Source organism: Geotrypetes seraphini, chromosome 4, assembly GCF_902459505.1.
Source record: "Geotrypetes seraphini chromosome 4, aGeoSer1.1, whole genome shotgun sequence".
NCBI lineage: Eukaryota > Metazoa > Chordata > Amphibia > Gymnophiona > Dermophiidae > Geotrypetes > Geotrypetes seraphini.
The window spans coordinates 265574274-265594330 of record NC_047087.1 but is presented as its reverse complement, the minus strand read 5'-3'; the positions used below and the strand labels follow the sequence as shown (position 1 = coordinate 265594330).

Sequence of the window (20057 nt, the reverse complement as noted above, 5' to 3'; positions counted from 1 at the left end):
TGTTTTGATGCAGGACTAAGGCGGGAGTAGAAAATACAAGTTTATTCCTCATTTTAGAAGTAGACTAACTATCCATGTCAAGGAGTGGTCTAGTGGTTAGAGCTGCTGCCTAAACACCCTGCGATTGTGGGTTCAGTTCCAGCACTACTCTTCCTCCATTGCCCCAGGTACTATAGTTAAGATTGTGAGCCCACAGGAAAAATATTTAGATTACCTGATAGTCTATGCCAGTGGTTCCCAACCCTGTCCTGGAGGACCCCCAGGCCAGTCGGGTTTTCAGAATAGCCCTAATGAATATGCATGGAACAGATTTGTATGCCTGGCACATCCGTTATATGCATATCTCTCTCATGCATATTCATTACGGAATTCCTGAAAACCCAAATGGCCTGGGGGTCCTCCAGGACAGGGTTGGGAACCACTGGTCTATGCTGTGTTAACTGCACATAAACAGTGATAGGGTTACCATATTTGCTAAGTCAAAAAAAGGACCCCTAACTCTGCCCATGTCCCACCCCTTCACACCCACGGTGCCCTACCCTGTCCCACTTCTGCCTCCCACCAGTTTTGCCCCTAAAATGTCCCACCCTCAGCACAGTCTTTCTCTCTCTCCAGCCTCCCACCCGAGCCACTACAGAGTTGGGTATGACTTTTGTGAATCTCCCCAGTACCTTATCCGGTGCTGCAATTTAAAAACTTTGGGCAGCCAGCAGCATTAGCGACATGATCCTTCTACCATCAGCCTTCCTCAGAAGTTTTCACTCTGCAGCATCCTGCCTACACTGGAAAAGGAAATGCTGCAGAGTGAAGGCCAATGTCAGAAGGATCATGTTGATAATACTGCCCAAAGTTTTTAAATTGCAGTGTTGGAGAAGGTACTGAAGACAGGGGAGACTCACAAAAGCCATACCTGACTACGAGGTGGGGGCTGGACTGGAGAGAGTGAGTCCAAAACCTGGATAAACTCCCTCCAGTCCAGGAAACTGTCCGGACATCCGGACAGTCCTCTAAAAAAATAAAACATCTGGTAACCCTAAACAGTGGTATATCAAGCACTGAATAAGCATAAAACATTTAGGTTTAGGCAAACTGCTCCTATTGAACAGCACTCTACTAGAGGGGTTAGGGCAGACATGGGCAACTCCGGTCCTCGAGGGCCAGAATCCAATTGGGTTTTCAGGATTTCCCCAATGAATGTGCATTGAAAGCAGTGCATGCAAATAGATCTCTTGCATAGTCATTGGGGAAATCCTGAAAACCAGATTGGATTCCGGCCTCAAGGACCGGAGTTGCCCATGTCTTGGTTAGGGGAAATTTTTCCCTTAATCTCCCAAAGCCAAACGATCAAGTGATACTGATCTCTGTGACAGTGCTGGGAAAATACATGTTTATATTTCTAAAATGGCAAAGATGCTTTAAGCATGAGTGCGCTGGCACAAATGCCTTTATGTGCTGGTTTATAGTCCATTGAAATTTTCAACCTTTTTTTTTTTTTTCTAAAATGGATTTTTATGCAGCACATAAATCTCCATTTCTCATGTATTTTAGAACAGCCTCTATATCAACAGATTCTGTTCTAAAATACTAGTGAAACTGACATCCTTGTTACATTTTCTTTTTTCTTGAATTCATCTACCCTTGACAGTGCTTGAATCTTTCTCCTTAGTTGTGGACTATTTCATTGTACATTTATGAATATCATATGTAATATTTCCTTACTGAATATTATTTTTCCTTCTCAAAGGTGTATTTCTTTGATGCTAAATAAAGATAAATATACATTTAAAAAAAAGAAACTGACATCCTGACCTGGATGTCTCAATTCTGACTTCTATATCCTTTCTACAACAGGACTGTCCATCTTGAAGAGACACATCGAATGAAGGCACAATCTTGTACAAAGGGAGTATACAAATTACTGGACTATTTATTAACAGATTCTTGTCCGTTCATTTGGTAACATTATGCTCACATTTTCACAAGACAGCATTTTACTCATGAAAAATAAATGTAAGAAATGGTTGACTGCAATACTTACAATTTCAGTCTCTGAATTTTATATGAAACTGTTAAAAAGTGGGAACTTTCTGCTTCTTTGGCTGCATCAGTGCTGTCTATTAAATCGTGTCGTACCTAAAATAAAAAAAGTTATCTATAAATCAAATAATTTATTTAGTTTTTTCATTTAAAAAACAACTATAATGTCCAGTTCAAAGAAAGCCCCAGTGCTCACTCCATGTGAGACTGCCTCCTTGGCTTAACACTATTAAAAAAAGAAAAAGAAGGATTAAGAGGCCTTTTACTAAAGGGTATTGAGCCCTAATGCATATGGGAGTCCTTTTATTAAACTACAGTAAAAGTGGCCCTTGTGCAGGTTTTTCCCATAGTTGTAAAATGGCTAATTTTGTATATCATTTTTTTTTGTATTTTGTAGTTCCAGTGCAAAAAAGCACGAGTCCTAAACCTAAGGGATGCAGAAGGTATCATCTTACATTTTCAATCCGCCTCCCTGCATCAAAGGGCACTGCCCTCTCTCTTTTGCAAGAAAGGAGAAGGTGTCTTTTTCATTTGCTCTGCTTCATATTTATTATTTTCAGGTATAATTTGATTTTTTTTTTTTTAGGCTTTGGATGCACTAGAGTTTCTCAATAGTCCTGAGAAGCCTTTGCCTGGGAGAAGCTGCAGACTCAGATTTCTGAGGTCTCTAGCTGGGCAGGTCATCCTTGCTGTCTGGCCATCCTGCCCTAACATTTGGATCAGCTCGAAGATCAGCCCCTGGGAGTCTGCTCATCTGGTTTGTAAGCGCAGGCTGTTTTTTGGGTTGGGAAACCTTGTGGGTGCCGATTGTGTCATCCCCCCCACACACACTAGAAGAACTGTGTGGAGATTGGTGGGGTAGAAGGCTTCAGGGTGGTTCTGTCTGTGTACAAGGCAGCCCAAAGAGACAAGCCCTTGGATATCAGAGGCAGAAAAAGGTTTTCCTCTATCCAGCTACAGTGAGATCTGATGCAGGCACAGCACATAGTGAGAATAGCCCAATACTGTCTATGAGAGACTTTGGGGTGGAGTTGAACTGAGGGTTTTAAAGAGCTTCTGGGACTTCCTTGAAGGTCCCCACTCCCCTAAAATCCTGTTTTGACATTTTTTGCTCATTTTTGTAGTTCCCCCTGGGCAGTTTTGGCACCAAAATTGCTGCTGCAGCCATCTTTGATTTCCCAATTTTATTTTAAAAGCCTCTCCCTGCCTCAAAGCACCTCATGTGGATGTAAGATCAGCTGGTATGGACTCCACAGGTGGTTTAACCACTGTATCATGCCAATATTGCACTGGATGGGTGTCTGAAGAGCGACCGTGTGCCGCAAGCCGTGGCACATGAGGGTGGGCTGGAGCAGTGATCTTGGCCCCCCACCCCGGTGACCCTGCAGAAGCTCAGAGACACAGAAAGTTCATGAAGAGAGAAATAAATTCAGTACCGCCAGTGAAGCAGGATGCCACTTTTACAAGGAGGTCTCCTGAGGGAGTCCTAAAGAGGTGCTCTGGGGACTCAGGTCAGGTTTTGACTTTGATTTTGTGGCCTTATGTATGAGGCCTATGTAAAGTACAAGCAGTCCCCAGGCCAGCAGAGGCTGTGCCGGTTAGCATGCAGGAGGGTTTATCTCTGCAGAATCTGGATCCTTTACAAGAAAATAGATGATGGGAGACTGAGGTCCAGTCAGATAAGAAGTGAGACGATTTGGGGTTCAAATCTATGCCTCTTCTCTCCAGAAGTGCCTCCTCTGTAGGAGACATAGGTTCTCATGGGAGCAAGCACAGCCAGGAAACTGTAGCAGCCTTAGACCAGGGAGAGTATCCAATATTCTGCAGACTCTTTAAGCCATCCAACTTAAATGAGATCATTGCAGTCTCTCTGCAGGAACTAGGTTTAGAGGTTCTGCAAACTGCTTCGACATAGCATTCACTGCTAATCAGCTCCAAGACTCAGTCCACATTTTTTTCCCTTGCATCCTGAGATCACTCCATGGTGTGACATCACCTTGAATATTGCATTCAATTCTGGTCAACGCCCTCCTTGGCCAAGGCCACCGCCACCACATCCTATAACCTTGGTGGAGGTACGCAGAGCCGTGGCCAGACCAAATGGAAGCACACAGAACTGATAATGCTTTCCGAAAATCACAAAGCGAAGAAAGCGCTGATGATAGTCTCGAATCTGGATATGAAGGTAGGCCTCCATGAGGTCGAGAGAAGTCAGAAACTCCCCAGGTTGAACTGCCAGGATCAGAGACTTTAGGGTCTCCATATGAAAAGAAGAGACCTGGAGCACCTGGTTCACACCCTTTAGATCCAAAATAGGCCCAAAGGACCCCTCTTTCTTGGACACCACAAAATAAATGGAGTAATTCCCAGTGCAAATCTCTTGAGGAGGCAATAGAACCACTATCTTGAGCTCCACCAACCTCTGAAGCATTTGCTGAAATATCCACTTCTTCCAAGAGGCCTGGCAAAGGGAAGTGAGAAAAAGATCTGGTAAGGGCCAGTCGAACTCGAGAACATACCCGCCTCGAATCAACTCCAGGACCCACTGATCTGTCAAAATTTATTTATTTTATTTATTTATTTAGTTAGTTTTATAACCTGTCCTCCCCAGGAGCCCAGAATGGGTTACAAGGATCAATAACTTACAAGCTACAGGATCAATAACGAACTACAGAAAATTGAGATTGTTTTCGATAACATACTTACTATGGGAAACTAAGAACTTACAGGCTATAGTGAATCTACATGCTACAGGATCAATAACAAGCTACAGGAACGGTACACATATGTTGCAGAAAACTGAGACAATTTTTTTTTATATATATGACACGCATGCTATATGAGAACACCTATAATTTAGTTAAACTAAGAGAATACAAACTATATAGGGTCTCAAAATGGTATCTGGTTATAAAAAATAAGAGCACCATATTGGCTGACCGATTCAGGTGTGCCGAGTTACGATGAACCAGTTCCTGGCTGGTTAAACTTTGAGATCAGGAACAAGTTGCTCATGAACAGTAGTGTCTTTACTGCCTTCCGGAAGGGCAGTAGGTTGCCAATTTCCCTGATAGCAGGAGGGAGTTGGTTCCATAGTTTAGGCATGCTGTATGAATACGATTGCTTCCGGGCTGTTTCCAGGTGGAAGCAGTTTGCTGGAGGGTTGGACAGTCCGAATTTAAGTTGCAAATGGAGGGGCCACCGAGGGTAGTAGATTGGGAACTTCCTTGCTACGTAGTTGAGGGTCATGCTGTGGAAGCATTTAAAGGCTAAACTTAGTTATTTGAAGATGGAGCATTGGTGTATTGGAAGCCAATTGGTCCACTTCAGTGCGGGGGAGATATGGTCAAAAGGGCCAAGGTTCTGTAGGAGTCTCATTGATGCATTCTGGACTCTCTGTAGTCAGTGTTGTTCCTTGGCTGGTAGACCTATGTAGGGACCATTGCAATAGTCCAGGCGAGACAGTACAAATAGCTTGGAGAAGTAACGATGGATGGGTTTTAGTTGTTATAGGTAGTACAAGGAGGCGGATATTAACTTGGAGATATGGGATGATAGTCCATCCAGTGCGATGCCCAAGATGGACACTTCATCTTTAGGTTCCAGAATGGTGCAATCCCAGGAGATGTAGGGGTGTGAGGCAAAGCAAGTATCTCGGTGAATCCATAATAGCTCAGTATTAGATGGGTTCAGTTGGAGGCAGGTCTTGAGACTCTGCCTGTGATGTGAACAGCAGGAGCCAGTGAATTCATTCACATAATAACCCGAATTGGGTACATAGCTCCATATTCTGAGGCTTTTCACCCTAAATAATGATAAATAAATATTAAAATAAGTAGGCCTTACAGCTTTATGTTTCAATGCCAGTGGGGTTTTCTCTAATAATTTAGTGGAAGATACTTGTGGACCACGTGATCAATTTTTCATTTTTGTTTACTAAAGGTAAATTATGTCAAACAAATATGATTGAATTCTTCAGCTGGGTAACCAGAGAATTAGATCAAGGAAGTGCACTAATTTACTTAGATTTCAGAAAAGCCTTTGACATGGCTTCTCGTGTCCTAGGAAGCTCTTGAACAAACCTGACCAGCTAAAGACAGGACCCAAAGTGGAGAACTGGATTATAAACTGATTGACAGACAGACGTCAGAGGGTAGTGATTAATGAAATTTGCTCAAAAGGAAGGAAAGGTGAGTAGTGGGGTGCCACAAGGATTGGTGCTGGGGTCAATTCTGTTCAATATATTTGTGAGTGATATTACCGAAGGGTTAGAAGGTAAGGTTTGCCTTTTTGAGGATGATACCAAGATTTGTAACAGAGAACACCCCGGAGGGAATGGAAAATATGAAAAAGGATCTGCAAAAGTTGGAAGAATGGTCTAATGTTTGGCAAATAAAAATTAAATGCAAGGAAGTGCAGAGTGATGCATTGGGGAGTAGAAATTTTAGGGAGATGTTTGTGTTGGGAGGCGAGAGGCTGATATGCGCAGTGGGGGAGAGGGACTTTGGGGTAATAGCATCTGAGGATCTGAAGGTGATGAAAAAGTATGACAAGGCAGTGGCTGTAGCCAGAAGGATGCTAGGCTGTATAGATAGAGGTGTAACCAGCAGAAGAAAGGAGATGCTGATGCCCCTGTACAAGTTGTTGTTAAGGCTCCACTTGGAGTATTGTGTTCGGTTTTGGAGGCCATATCTGGTCAAGGATATAATAAGACTTGAAGCAGACCAGAGGAAAGTGACAAAAATGGAAGGGAGTTTGCAAACAAAAGTAGTAGAGAATGACACTGTAACAAAATTCATCACAGTTCCCGTCCCCGTGGATAACTGCAGGAAACAATCCCGTGTCATTCTTTAGTGTCTATCTCAACCTCAGTCCTTCTACACCAGCATTTTTCAATGCAAGGCTTGAGGGTCAGTGGTTGTGCCCATTCATACTCTGATTCTTCACTCACACCTTAAAGAATGACATGGAGATAGTTTCTGCGGGGACAAGAATGGTGATGAATTTTGTCACCATACCATTCATTCTCGAAAAAGAAGTATGAGAAGAGACTAGAAGACCTCAACATGTATATTATGGAGGAGAGGAGGGACAGGGGTGATATGATACAGACATTTAAGTATTTAAAAGGAATTAATATAGGACCAAATCTTTTCCAGAAAAGGGAAATTGGTAAAATTAGAGGATGTAAATTGAGGTTGAGGGGTGGTAGGCTTAAGAGTAATGGTAGGAAATTCTTTTTCATGGAGAGGGTGATGAATGCTTAGAATGCCCTCCCGCAGGAGGTGGTGAAGAGGAAAACGATGATGGAATTCAAAAAAGCTTATTCCGAACATAGAGGATCTTTAATTAGAATATGAATGGACACCATTTCACAGTCTGAATCCTGAAAATGAGATGGTTTGCATAGGTTGGAGTTAGCTTCAATGGTAACTCTAGTAGTTGGAACCTAAGGACAATACGGAGTGGACTTTGATTTTAAAATTTATATTTTACCTGTTTGGTTCACCGCTTAGACAATTGTATTTTAAGCGGTATATCAAATTTTAAATAAACTTGAAACCTGAAACTCTAGGGCCCTGAAATAACATCAGAAGAAAACAGACATTTTAATTTAATCATGAAATATAGGACACACTGGATTGACCGTTCAGGTCTTTATCTGCTGTCATTTACTATATTACTATCCACCCCTTTTACAAAACTGTAATGAGGTTTTTAAAATTAAATTTAAACATTATTTTTACAAATAATAACAAAGAAAGGATTTTACAGACAAATCATATAAGTAATAAAAATACACCAATTGGCCACTATGGGCTCCTTTTACTAAGCTGCGCTAGTGGTTTTAGTGTGCGCTTAGCGCGCATTACATTGCCATGTGCGCTAGATGCTAATGCCACCATTGAGCTGGAATTAGTTCTAGCCATGTAGCATGGGGTTAGCGCACACTAATATTCTGCTTGCGCTAAAAACACTACCGCAGCTTAGTAAAAGGAGCCCTATATCCTCTAGTCCATATCATGGGAGAATAACCTGATCAGCTAAGAAATAGAAACATTAACATGATTTTAAAAACTCAGATATCAATGGTGCATAACTTTCATTCTGAAATCCTATTCTATTCAAGTAAAATGGAAACTATTGATTAGATTCATGCAATTGCAAAAATTGTTCAAGCTGTGCTGAATCCCAAAATATGTATTCACCATCTTTAAATTTCAAAACACATTTACATGGAAACTTAAGATAGAATGTGGCTTCCATGGCAAATACTCTAGATTTTAAATCCAAAAATGCTTTCCTTTTCAATTGAGTTGCCCTGATCACATCTGGAAAAATTAAAACTATCTCCATAGAATTTTACATGTTTATTTTGGAAATAAGCTTTCATTATTAAAGATTTATCTATTTCCCTTATGCAGGTCACCAATAGAGTTGGTCTAGAACAGGGGTGCCCAATAGGTCGATCGCGATCGACCGGTAGCTCGCCAAGGCAAAGTGAGTCGATCACCCAGGACTCACTTTGCCTTGGTGATCTATCGGGCCGATCAGTCTTCTTCTCCCCGATGTCATTTCTGCCATCGGAGAGGAAGTTCGGGCCAGCCAATCGCTGCCTGGCTGGGCGGAACTTCCTCTCCGACGGCAGAATTGACGTCGGGGAGAGGAATGCTGGTCGGCTCGAAGCAGGGAGAGCTTGGGGCGGCGGCGGCTTTGGGGCCTGTTATCCATTGGTGGCGGTTTGGGTCCTGTTCCCCGACGGCAGCGGCAGTGGCTTGGGGAAGGGCAGGGAAAAAGAAAGAAAGGGGGCAGGCAGGGAGACAGAAGGAAAGAAGAGAAACAGAAAATAAGAAAGGGGGCATGAAGAGAGAAAGAAAAAAAGGTCAGGGAGAGAGGAAGAAAAAGTTGGGGGAGAAAATGACCTGTGGAGGAGAGAAAGCATACAGGCTGAAAGAAGGGAAGAAAGATTGGATACACAGTCAGAAGAAGAAAGTGCAACCAGAGACTCATGAAATCACCAGACAAGGTAGGCAAAATGATTTTATTTTAAATTTAGTGATCAAAATGTGTCTGAATTTATATCTGCTGTCTATATTTTACAATATGGTCCCATTTTACTAAACTGCAATAGTGGTTTTTAGCGCAGGGAGCCTATGAGCATCGAGAGCAGCGCTGTGCATTCAGCGCAGCTCCCTGCGCTAAAAACTGCTATTGTGGTTTAGTAAAAAGGGAGGGGGTTGGGTATTTGTCTATTTTTGTATGGTTGTTACTGAAGTGACAGTGCATAGAGTCATCTGCTTTGACCTCTTTGAAAAAATCCCAGAATAGGAATGATAATTAACATTTTCTATGCGTACAGAGTGCGTTGTGTTTTTTTAAAATTTTATTGTTGGTAGATCATTTTGACTTGGTCATTTTAAAAGTAGCTTGCGAGTCAAAAAAGTGTGGGCACCCCTGCTCTAGAATGAATCGTGTCTTGAGAGTCTTCAAGGAAACCCAACAGATCAAACTCTATTCGTTCTAATTGATCTGTTCCAAGATTGACGGAAATTTTTTTCTTCTGTGGGATATAGTACGAATTTGTTATGGGCAAAATTTCTGCTTCAGTCAATCTCAAAACTTCTTTAAAATATTTTCATAACAAAATAGTTGATGTTAGCAAATGAGTTTTGGGAAAATTGACTAGGCGCAGGTTTTTTGCCTTCAACATATTTTCCATGAGTTCAAATCAAGTATGAATAATATGTGAATCCTTAACAGCTGAAGAGGAAACACTTGTAATGTTTTAATTTGGGATTCAGTTGTTACAATACGTTTCTCCAGAACTTTCAAATTATCATCAACATTTTCTAATTTATGTACTACTTCTTCAGAAAATTTCATATTCTGAGTTACCACTGTCTTCAATACCCCCTCCACTCTAATATTAATTGCCCACAAATCTTTTAAGGAAACATCCTGAGGCTCTTCCCGGTTCGCCTGTACAACTAAAACCTCATCTTGAAAATATAAGGCTTTAGGCATCTCCCCAAATACCAATAGAGAACATAAGAACATAAGCAATGCCTCCGCTGGATCATCGTGCTCAGCAGTCTGCTCACGCGGCGGCCCAACAGGTTCAGGACCTATGCAGTAATCCTCTATCTATACCCCTCTATCCCCTTTTTCAGCAGGAAATTGTCCAATCCTTTCTTAAACCCACAGTACCGTACTCTGCCCTATTACATCCTCTGGAAGCGCATTCCAGGTGTCCACCACACGTTTGGTATAGAAGAACTTCCTAGCATTCGTTTTGAATCTGTCCCCTTTCAACTTTTCCGAATGCCCTCTTGTTCTTTTATTTTTTGAAAGTTTGAAGAATTTGTCCCTCTCTACTCTCTCTATGCCCTTCATGATCTTGTAAGTCTCTATCATATCCCCTCTAAGTCTCCTCTTCTTCAGGGAAAAGAGACCCAGTTTCTCCAATCTCTCAGCATATGAAAGGTTTTCCATCCCTTTTATCAGACGTGTCACTCTCCTCTGAACCCTCTCGAGTAACGCCATATCCTTCTTAAGGTACGGCGACCAGTACTGGACGCAGTACTGCAGATGCGGGTGCACCATCGCCCGATACAATAGCAGGATAACTTCTTTTGTTCTGGTTGTAATACCCTTCTTGATTATACCTAGCATTCTGTTCGCTCTCTTAGCACAAGAGAGCCAGATGGAAGAGAAATAGACCCAATTGTTGGATCCCTACCTCCAGATATATTTGGATGAGGTGGTGGAGTACACTCTAAAGGGCTGAATGATTCCCCCAAAAAGGAATCAGTGTTCACAATTTGACCAGTCACAGTAGTTGGCACAAGGTGTCTATCCATGGGGCCAGCTGAAATAGGCGTAGAAACTTTAGCCTTCATTTTTCTCTTCCCCATTAAGAGAAAAAGGAAAAAATAAAATCTCACTTATTTTCAACATAAAGACTCCTCGTGTCTCCTGTATCTCCTCATGTCTCCAAAGGGGCTCCTAAGGGGCCTGGCGTGCCCCTGCAGCCATGCGTTGCAGTGGTGGCTTACTTTTCACCCCCAGATGAAAGTCCCCGATGACGTATGGGCGTCTGTCTCTGTGGGTGCCCGCAGAGAATTGGCACCTAAAATCGCCTCCTCTGTAGATGTTATACAGAGCCCTGAACTTTCCAGCAGGTAGGAAACAGCCCTTCACAGTTGCACCTCTCTCAGACGACTCTCCGCTGTTAGGCAGTGGCAGCTTACTTTTCATTCTCAGGTGAAAGTCTCTGATGATGTAGGGGTGTCTGTCTCCGTGGGTGCCCGCAGAGAATCGGCACCTAAAATCGCCTCCTCTGTAGATTTTATACAGAACCCTGAACGTTCCATCTGGTAGGAAACAGCCCCTCACAGTTGCACCTCTCATAGATGACTCTCCCTGTAATGAGTTTTTTAGCGCCGGCTGCGTTGGTAACCAGCTCGAACACTCATAGTGAGCATCAGAGCTATTACCACCACGGCCGGTGATACAAACCGAGTTACAGTTTTGTAAAAAGGGGGTTTGTTAATTATGCAAACTGGTATGTTTTAGTTATTTAGGTAGTGTCATACATCACAGGCTACTAAATTAAATATGACATAAATGTTTTGAAAATGTTTACCATAAAAGAAAAGAATTTTGGATACAAATGTGCAGCCTGATGTTTAATATATGCTGCTGAATTAGTGGCATATTCAATAGCTGCTTTCCGTTTCTTGCCATCCAGCAAACATTCAAGTAATTCTCTGTAAATCAAGCAGAAAATAGAATTTTCACTGCTTAACATTTCTTTTATTCACAAGAGATGAGCATTAAAGACAAGTTGAATTTTTTAAAAAATAAAATAGCTTGTATTATACAATAATAATGCAGTGATATGATCCTGTATCGACTTGCATCTATATCTTATCTCAAAATAACTTCAATCAAAGCCCTTACAAAATATACATGCACCCATTTCAAGAAACAGTAAATTTATCAGTCAAAATTGACTATAAGAATAAAACACATACATCATGAGCATTGCTCTCCAATCATGGTCTTCTTCTTGTATCTCCTCCAATGCTTTTAGAATCTGAGATAGGCTGGGAATAAGCAGGTGACGATATCCAGGTCTTAAGAAAGGTCTGGTTGACTGCCAGTAAAGAATTGATGCATTATATATCAAAAAATGGTATCTGAAAAGTAAAAGGTAATTTCACCAATAACATACAATAAGCACACTGCAAAGAACATTCATATGCCCCATCATTCTACAAAAGGTCATAAGAACATAAAGACATAAGAATAGCCATACAGGGTCAGACCAGTATCCTGTCTCAACAGTGGCCAATTTAGGTCACAAATACCTAGCAAAAACCCAAATAGTAGCAATATTCCATGTTACCAATCCAGGGCAAGCAGTGGCTTCCCTCATGTCTGTCGCAATAGCAGACTATGGACTTTTCCTCCAGAAACTTCTCCAAACCTTTTTTTCAACCCAGCTACGTCAACCGCTGTTACCACATCCTCTGGTGTTCCAGAGCTTATCTATTCTCTGAGTGAGAAAAATATTGCTTCCTATTGGTTTTAAAAGTATTTCCCCGTAACGATGAAGTCTTTGTAATTTTTGATGGAGTAAAAAAAAATCGATTGATTTGGATTATTCTTCCCAATATGCATCACTTTCTATTTATCCACATTAAATTTCATCTGCCATTTGGATGCCCGTCTTCCAGTTTCCTAAGGTCTGCCTGCAATTTCTTTCAGTCTGCATGCGTTTTAATGACTATAAGGAGTTTGGTTTTGATAGTGTGGATAGAATACTAGCATGTATGCACATGACTGTATTCTATAAAGAGGAAGGAAATGGGATTTTACATATCACTGTTGTCTGAATTCAAGAAAGCCTGGGATAGGCATGTGGGATCTCTTAGAGAGAAGAAGAGATAATGGTTACTGTGGTATGGGTCATTTAGCCTTTATCTGCCATCATGTTTCTATTTTTCTGTGGTTATATAGGTAGGTATTTTGTACCCTGGGCAATGCAGGGTTGAGTGACATTCCCAGAGTCACAAGGAGATGCAGCGGGAATCAAACCCAGTTCTCCAGGTTCTCAGCCCACTGCACTAACCATTAGGCTACTCCTTCACTCCATAACCTCTATAACTTACACACACAAATGACTTTGTTCATAAATATAAGGGTTGTTCACAGGGGGAGAAGAATGGGTGGGGCATATATGTAACTTACAGAATGCCACATTTATGCACACCCACTTAAGCCTGTCACAGACATGGCATAAATGGGCATACCTACATGTACATGCCTTGTTGCCCACTTACTCTAGTATTCCATAAGAACACTTAGGTAAGTGTTCGTGCAAAATAAACTCAGTACCTGCTGTCCCTGTCCCACGTACCGCCCTGGACATCCTGTATTCGTGCATGAGATTTTTGTTACTGACATGCATCACTTTACACTTATCCACATTGAACCTCATCTACCATGTCGTTGCCCATTCCTCGAGCCTGATTATGTCACGTTGCAGATCTTCGCAATCCCCCTGCATCTTCACTACTCTGAATAACTTCATATTGTCCACAAATTTAATCACCTCGCTCGTCGCACCTATGTCCAGATTGTGTATAAAGATGTTGAAGAGCATGGGTCCAAGCACCGAGCCCTGCAGCACCCCACTGGTGACGCTCTTCCAGTATGAGTATTGTCCATTTACCCCCACTCTCTGTTTCCTATGCTCCAGCTAGTTTTTAATCCATGTGAGTATTTCACTCTTGATTCCGTGGCTCACAATTTTCCAAAGTAGTCGTTCATGCGTAACCTTGTTGAACACCTTCTGAAAGTTCAGATATACAATGTCGACCAGGTTGCCCTTGTCTATCTGCCTGTTTAATCCCTCGAAGTGCAGCAAGTTTGTCAAACAAGATCTGTCTTTGCTGAAATCGTGCTGGCTGGTCAAGGTGTCCGTCAAGGTGATCAATGATGCAGTCCTTTATCAGCGCCTCTACCATCTTTCCCGGTATCAAGGTCAGACTCACCGGTCTGTAGTTTCCCGGGTCTCCTCTCAAACTTTTTTGAAGATCGGCATAACATTCGCCACCTTCCAGTCCTCTGAAATCTTTCCCAATTTGATCAACAGATTGGCTACTAGTTGAAGCAGTTCAGCTATGGTCCCTTTCAGTTCCTTGATGACCCTCGGATGGATGCCATCTGGTCCTGGGGATTTATCGCTCTTAAGCCTATTAATCTGCCTGCATACCTCTTCTAGTCAGTTTTCCATTTTCACTTCCAGCATATAGACTTATTGCTGACATTCAAAAATAGGAAATCAGGGCAGACGGAATTTATTAACAGGCTCCTTATACCTCACTCTCCTTCGATCTTCCAACCAAAATCTGCTTGCTATCCCTTCTTTAAGACATAGTAATACTATGAGAAACAATATCTTTTCTGTTACTGCCCCATCGCTCTGGAACTCAGCCCTGAACTATTTAAGAGAGATCACCACTATCGATAAATTTATGTCCAGTCTTAAAACTTTTCTTTTTAAAGATGCCTTCGAGGTTTGACCATCCTTTTAGGGATGTTTTAGCCCATTAATGTCCCAGCCTTTGACTGACTCCTCTGTCCCCTTGCCCTTTTGTTTTTTTTTCCTTTTTTGTTCTTTCCTATCCAAACTATTGTAGTTCCTACCTTGTTACTTTCGTGCCAGTTTGTCAAGTCAATCCTATAAGACTGTTTTTCTGCGTTGTTTTGGTTTTTTTTTGTCCCTCCTCATTGTTGATTGTTCACTTGTTTTATTTTAATCTTATGTAAAACCACCTTGAATTCTGATAAGGTGGGATAACAAATTTTAATAAACTTAAAACTTGATATCAGGATTGTGCCGAGAGACATATGAGAAGAGGTTTGAATACCTGAATATGTATACCCTAGAAGAAAGAGGGGATAGAGGAGATATTATATAGACATTTAAATACTTGAATGGTATTACTCTACAAACAAATATTTTCCAGAGACGGAGAAGTCGTAAAACTAGAGGACATAATATGACATTGCAGGGTGGGACTTTGGAATAACATCAGGAAATCCTTTTCCACGGAGAGAGTGGTGGATGCCTGGAATGCCCTCCCTGTAGAGGTGGTGAAGGCAAAAACAGTGACTGAGTTAAAAAAAGGCATGGGATAGTTACAAAGGATCCTTAAATAGAAAGAGGATAGTATAGACACAAAACTCAATAGATCAACAACTATAACTCTGTTTATGATGCACAGGAACAGTGCTTAAATTGAAGCCCCATGGGCAGACTTATACAGTCTGTGTCCAGTATATGGGATCAGGACAGACTGGAGTTAGCTTTGATGGCAACTCCAGCAGTGGGACAGGAGTGGTGCTTAAATTGAAGCCCCAGCAGTGGAGAAGCAAAGCTGATGCTGGATAGACTTATACAATTTGAATCCGGTATATGGCAAGACAGATCGGGATAGGCTATAGTTAGCTTTGAAAGTGACTTCAGCAGTGTGGCAGTGTAGCTGATGCCAGATGGACTTCTATGGTCTGTATCTGTTTGCAGCAAGACGGATCAGGAGCAAATATGCGTATCTTATATTGCATTCATATCATCTGAGTGCAGGTCTTGACTTTTAGGGGGGAGGGAATGACATCTTACAGGGAAACTTAGCAAGTAAAATGAATAATTACTTAATTGTTGATTCAAATGAATGTGACTGTTGGGCAGATTGGATGAATCTGCCGTCATTTACTATGTTACTATGTAACTGAAAGCTCAATATCATTGCACCTCTTCCCATGGGCAGGAATGTCAGCAGAGGACTCCTGCATTACTCTAAGCTATTTGCCTAAAACCCTATTTGGTAGTTACTGTGCAAGCATCTCCACATGAATATAATGGCACTTACATGTGTAAATTCCATATACTGTATGTGTAAATGGCAATTTCAGGAAGCCTTTACTGTATTTACATATGGAAATCCACATCACACATGGGTTTCAAGGGGATCTGGTGTGGGTGTGTCTTAGGCAGGACAAAAATCTAGAAATGTATTCCCTGTTTTACAAATGGAATACAAATTTATGGGGAAAAAATTTCCCCATTGAATTTTACATTAGCTCAAAAGTATGCATAAAATTTTAAAAATGGTTTATTTTGCTCAGAGCTATACATGAGGGATTAATGGAGAAATTCTCCTTAATCTTCCATAATTTATATATGCCTCTGAAATGAAGAAAAATAAAAATTGCAGCCACTCATTGCGTCAGTGATAGGGCTGATAAGTGAGGGGAGGAAGGAGGTTAGGTACAAGTAATGGGAAAAGGGGGGAAGAGCATTAGGCTCAAGTGATGAGGGAAAGGGGGATCATATTGTTTATTTAAGTATAGCAAAAATTATCTTTAGAAATCTTGTATTATGAGAGATTGGTATAATCTCTGAATGTATTGGACATGTTCTAAATTGTTATAGGTATGATTTTCTGTAGTACATTTGAAGATTAAAGTTTCCAGGTGTATTATAGGCTTGACATACTGCCCTTGCAAAGCCTTTCAGAGAGGTTTACAATAAATTATAAAAAAAATAATAATAATAAATCCTGGAGCAGTAAAAGGTACTTTGGTAGATAGGATAGGGAAGGAGATAAAGAAATTATAGATCAAATCCAGTCACTGCACCCCCTGGTATATTCCTTCAGCAATGCCAACCTGAAATGGGAAGAGAACTAGTTATGGAAAGCATTATTGAAAAGAAACATTTTTGATCTCTCATTAAACTTCTCAAAGGTGTGTTCCAGCTGTAGATGTTGGGGGAAAGAATTCCATAGGGAAGGACTTACTAGACTGAAAATTTGTATCTTGACAGTCATAGCAAAGATGATGGAGGGTTGGAACTATAAGGAAATTAGATATATAAAGTTAGGCACAGTTTATAGAAAAGTGCTTATGCCCAGGACCATGACTAAATTTAGGCATGCAATTTGCACCAACAGAAACATAGTGCAAATGTCTGTGGCTAAATTTAGGCATGGTGCCCTTATTCTATAATTACACATGAAACTTACAAGGAACACTCCCCCAGTCTGCCCATGACCCACCCATTTCAGTGTCCACATTTTTACTTGTTTACATAAATGCGTAACTTGTGATTGATTCTAATTAGCGCCAATAATTCTTGTTGAAATCTCAATTATCAGAATGAATTAGCTTGTCATGCAATTAAATTGTGCATGCAATTTTTAGCATTTTTTTAAAATATAGAATTAGGGGGGTAACTGTGCTACTTGCATTTAGTTTGGTAAGTACAATTTCACACATATTCATGAAGGATATCTGGAAAACTCAACTGGCTATGGAGTTTCCAGGACTGGTTTGGGAAGCACAGACTTAGAATATGAGTTAGAATCTAAGAGAAATGAGGATATGAGATGTTAATTGTTCTTCACCCATCTTATCTTCTAATTTTGGTTTTTCAGCTCTAATACTTATTTTATTAATGGAAGAATATTTGCTTTTCCTTTACTTTGATTTATGTAGAATCTCATTTTACATAGAATAAAGGCCAGGATGTGCTCAATTCGGTGGAATTTTAGAAAAGGATTTGCCAATGCAGAACCTTTACTAAAATACTGGCAGGAGTGCACATGTATTTGCTGACTTGTGCAGTGAGAGAAGCCATTTTACAAATATACACGAGGATAAAATGAATGGCACAAACCCAGTAGCATCCATGGGAAGATGTCCATTCTTGTGTGTGGAAGTTCCTATTTTACCTTTTCCTGTATAGCTGCCTCACTTTAAAAACCTTGATGTGTAAGTGCCACTAATTAAGTAGTGAGACCACAATGTTAACTCGATTTCATTTTGGAGGTGGAAATGAACTACGGTACATAGGATTAAAAAGGATGACTCCCTTAAACCCTTGCACAAAGCCCTGGCTGAAATGAACACTTTTTAAAACCTCTGCATGTCTTTGAGTTGGTATAAACCTTGCTATGAAAATTTTCCCTATACGCATGTATTCACTTAGTAAAATAGTGAATCTATATGTAGATTTTAGTCCTGCCCAAGCCTTGCCCCCTTGAAATATCTACACAATGTGGATCTCTATGTGTCAATAGCAGCGTTCTGAAATTGGCATTGCCGTGTACAGGATATAGAAGAGGAAATACTGCCATTGACACGTGGAGATGTTTGTAAAATAAAGGTCATAGTTTAGGAGCCCAAAGCATATAAGGCAGGAATGCCAGAGAGACTGGCACACTGGAAAACTGCAATAGCCACTATGAAGCATGCTTTGTTTATGAAATTTAAACCTAAAGAGGGCAATATTTAGACAAATGCAAAATATTTGTGTAAGTTATCCATGTATATTCATCTATCTTACATGTTTAAGTTGGTTCATAGTCAAATGTGCGAAAGACAAAAGCGCGCAGACAATTGCGCTAAGACAATTGAGCACAAGACAAGTGAGCGCGAGACAAGTGAGCGCGAGACAAGTGAGCGCGAGACAAGTGAGTATGAGACAATAACATGCAGGACTTTATAACACAAGATAATAGTAAAAGGAGCCAACGTAACCATAGTAACGAAAATGCATTCACGTGACTCATATTCTCAGCACAAAGAGGTTAGGTAACCATAGTGATAAAAATGCACCTGCATAACACAGTCACGTATGACAATGATGTATGTTACATCCTTATATCAACGTCTTGCACGTGATTGTGTTGTTAAAATTTTCTGCGCATGCGCGCATGTGTTGTAGTTCGTTGCGCGCAATTGTCCTGAGCTAAGTTGTCTTGCGCTCAATTGTCTAGCACTGAGTTGTCTTGCGCTCAACTGTCTTGCGCGCAATTGTGGTTGCGCGCAATTGTGGTTGCGCTCAATTGTCTTGCGCTCAACTGTCTTGCGCACAAGTGTCTTGCGTTGAATTGTCTTAGCACAATGGTCCACGCACTTTTGTCTTGTGCGCATTTGACTTGCTACCATTTAAGTCAGTTGGCTGATATAAACAAAAAAAAATGTAAATGAAAAGTTTGCCTAAATAAAGTTGTACATATCATTGTTGTGGCCAACTCACTATCATCACTCTCTGTATAAATTATAATTCTGCCCATGATTGCCACTGGCACCTACCAGAAACCTATGAATCAAGTTTTGCAGTATAGTGGTTTATATGTCAAAATATGTTCATCCAATTGCCAGCAATTCTTTTTAATGCTTTAGTGGTTGGCACCTGCTACTGACCACATTAGTGGATCACTGACTCCCAAAAATAATAATGAGCAAGACATATGACAATTATTAGAATGTGATCAGCAGATAAGTCAGGGTACGTTATCAATAACACAAAAACACAACAAAGTTTCACTTTCTTCTTAAATGTTGTGCAAAATAAATTCGCACCTTGGCTGTGGTTTTGCAAATTCTGCTGCTTTCAAAAAAAACATCGATGACTTCTCAAATGTCTCCTAAAACAGAAGCAGAAAACTTGGATTTGTACAAAAGATGTTTCTAATCTGTAAAATGAATACACAGTAATGTTTCAAGACAAATCTGTTCAAGCGTTCAGGGTATATACCATGGAAATGCATGAGATATTTGCATACAGTGATGACACACAACATGAAAATTTATTCAATGCATTTATACTGTGGATATCTGGCTGTCTAATATTTCTCCTTTCGTAGCATGACCATGTAACTCCTTAGCAAAGGGAGAAGCTGAACCTGTCCTGGTACTGACTTAATGCAAAAAAACAAAAAACTGTGGAGTCTGATGTTACTGATACAGGCTTTATTAAAATTATAAGGTATTCCACAATCTTGGAACAATGAAGTACAGTTTCCCCTCCAAATACGCGGTTTCAGTAACCGCGGATTCGGTTATTCGTGATTTTTTTTTTTTTTTTAAACATAACTCTGCATTGAGGGGCAGGATCAATCATCCTACACTCCTGCCCCGTGCAGAGCCATCATCAAAAT

The 20057-nt window shown here is 40.7% G+C and overlaps 1 protein-coding gene across 10 annotated transcripts in view; it reads right to left on the bottom strand.

The window, feature by feature from the left end:
* Positions 1–20057, bottom strand: part of CFAP46 (cilia and flagella associated protein 46) — a 473118-nt gene that overhangs the window by 429565 nt on the left and 23496 nt on the right. For all 10 annotated transcript variants that reach the window (XR_004539241.1, XR_004539242.1, XR_004539243.1 and 7 more), the window contains 4 exons: positions 19480–19544; positions 12075–12239; positions 11684–11807; positions 2039–2133 (listed from right to left, as the gene is read on the bottom strand). Coding sequence is in view for 7 of the 10 variants with exons in the window: in XM_033942370.1 (XP_033798261.1) it covers positions 2039–2133; positions 11684–11807; positions 12075–12239; positions 19480–19544 (449 nt within the window). In the remaining 3 variants the exon portion in view is untranslated. The remainder of the gene's footprint in view (positions 1–2038; positions 2134–11683; positions 11808–12074; positions 12240–19479; positions 19545–20057) is intronic.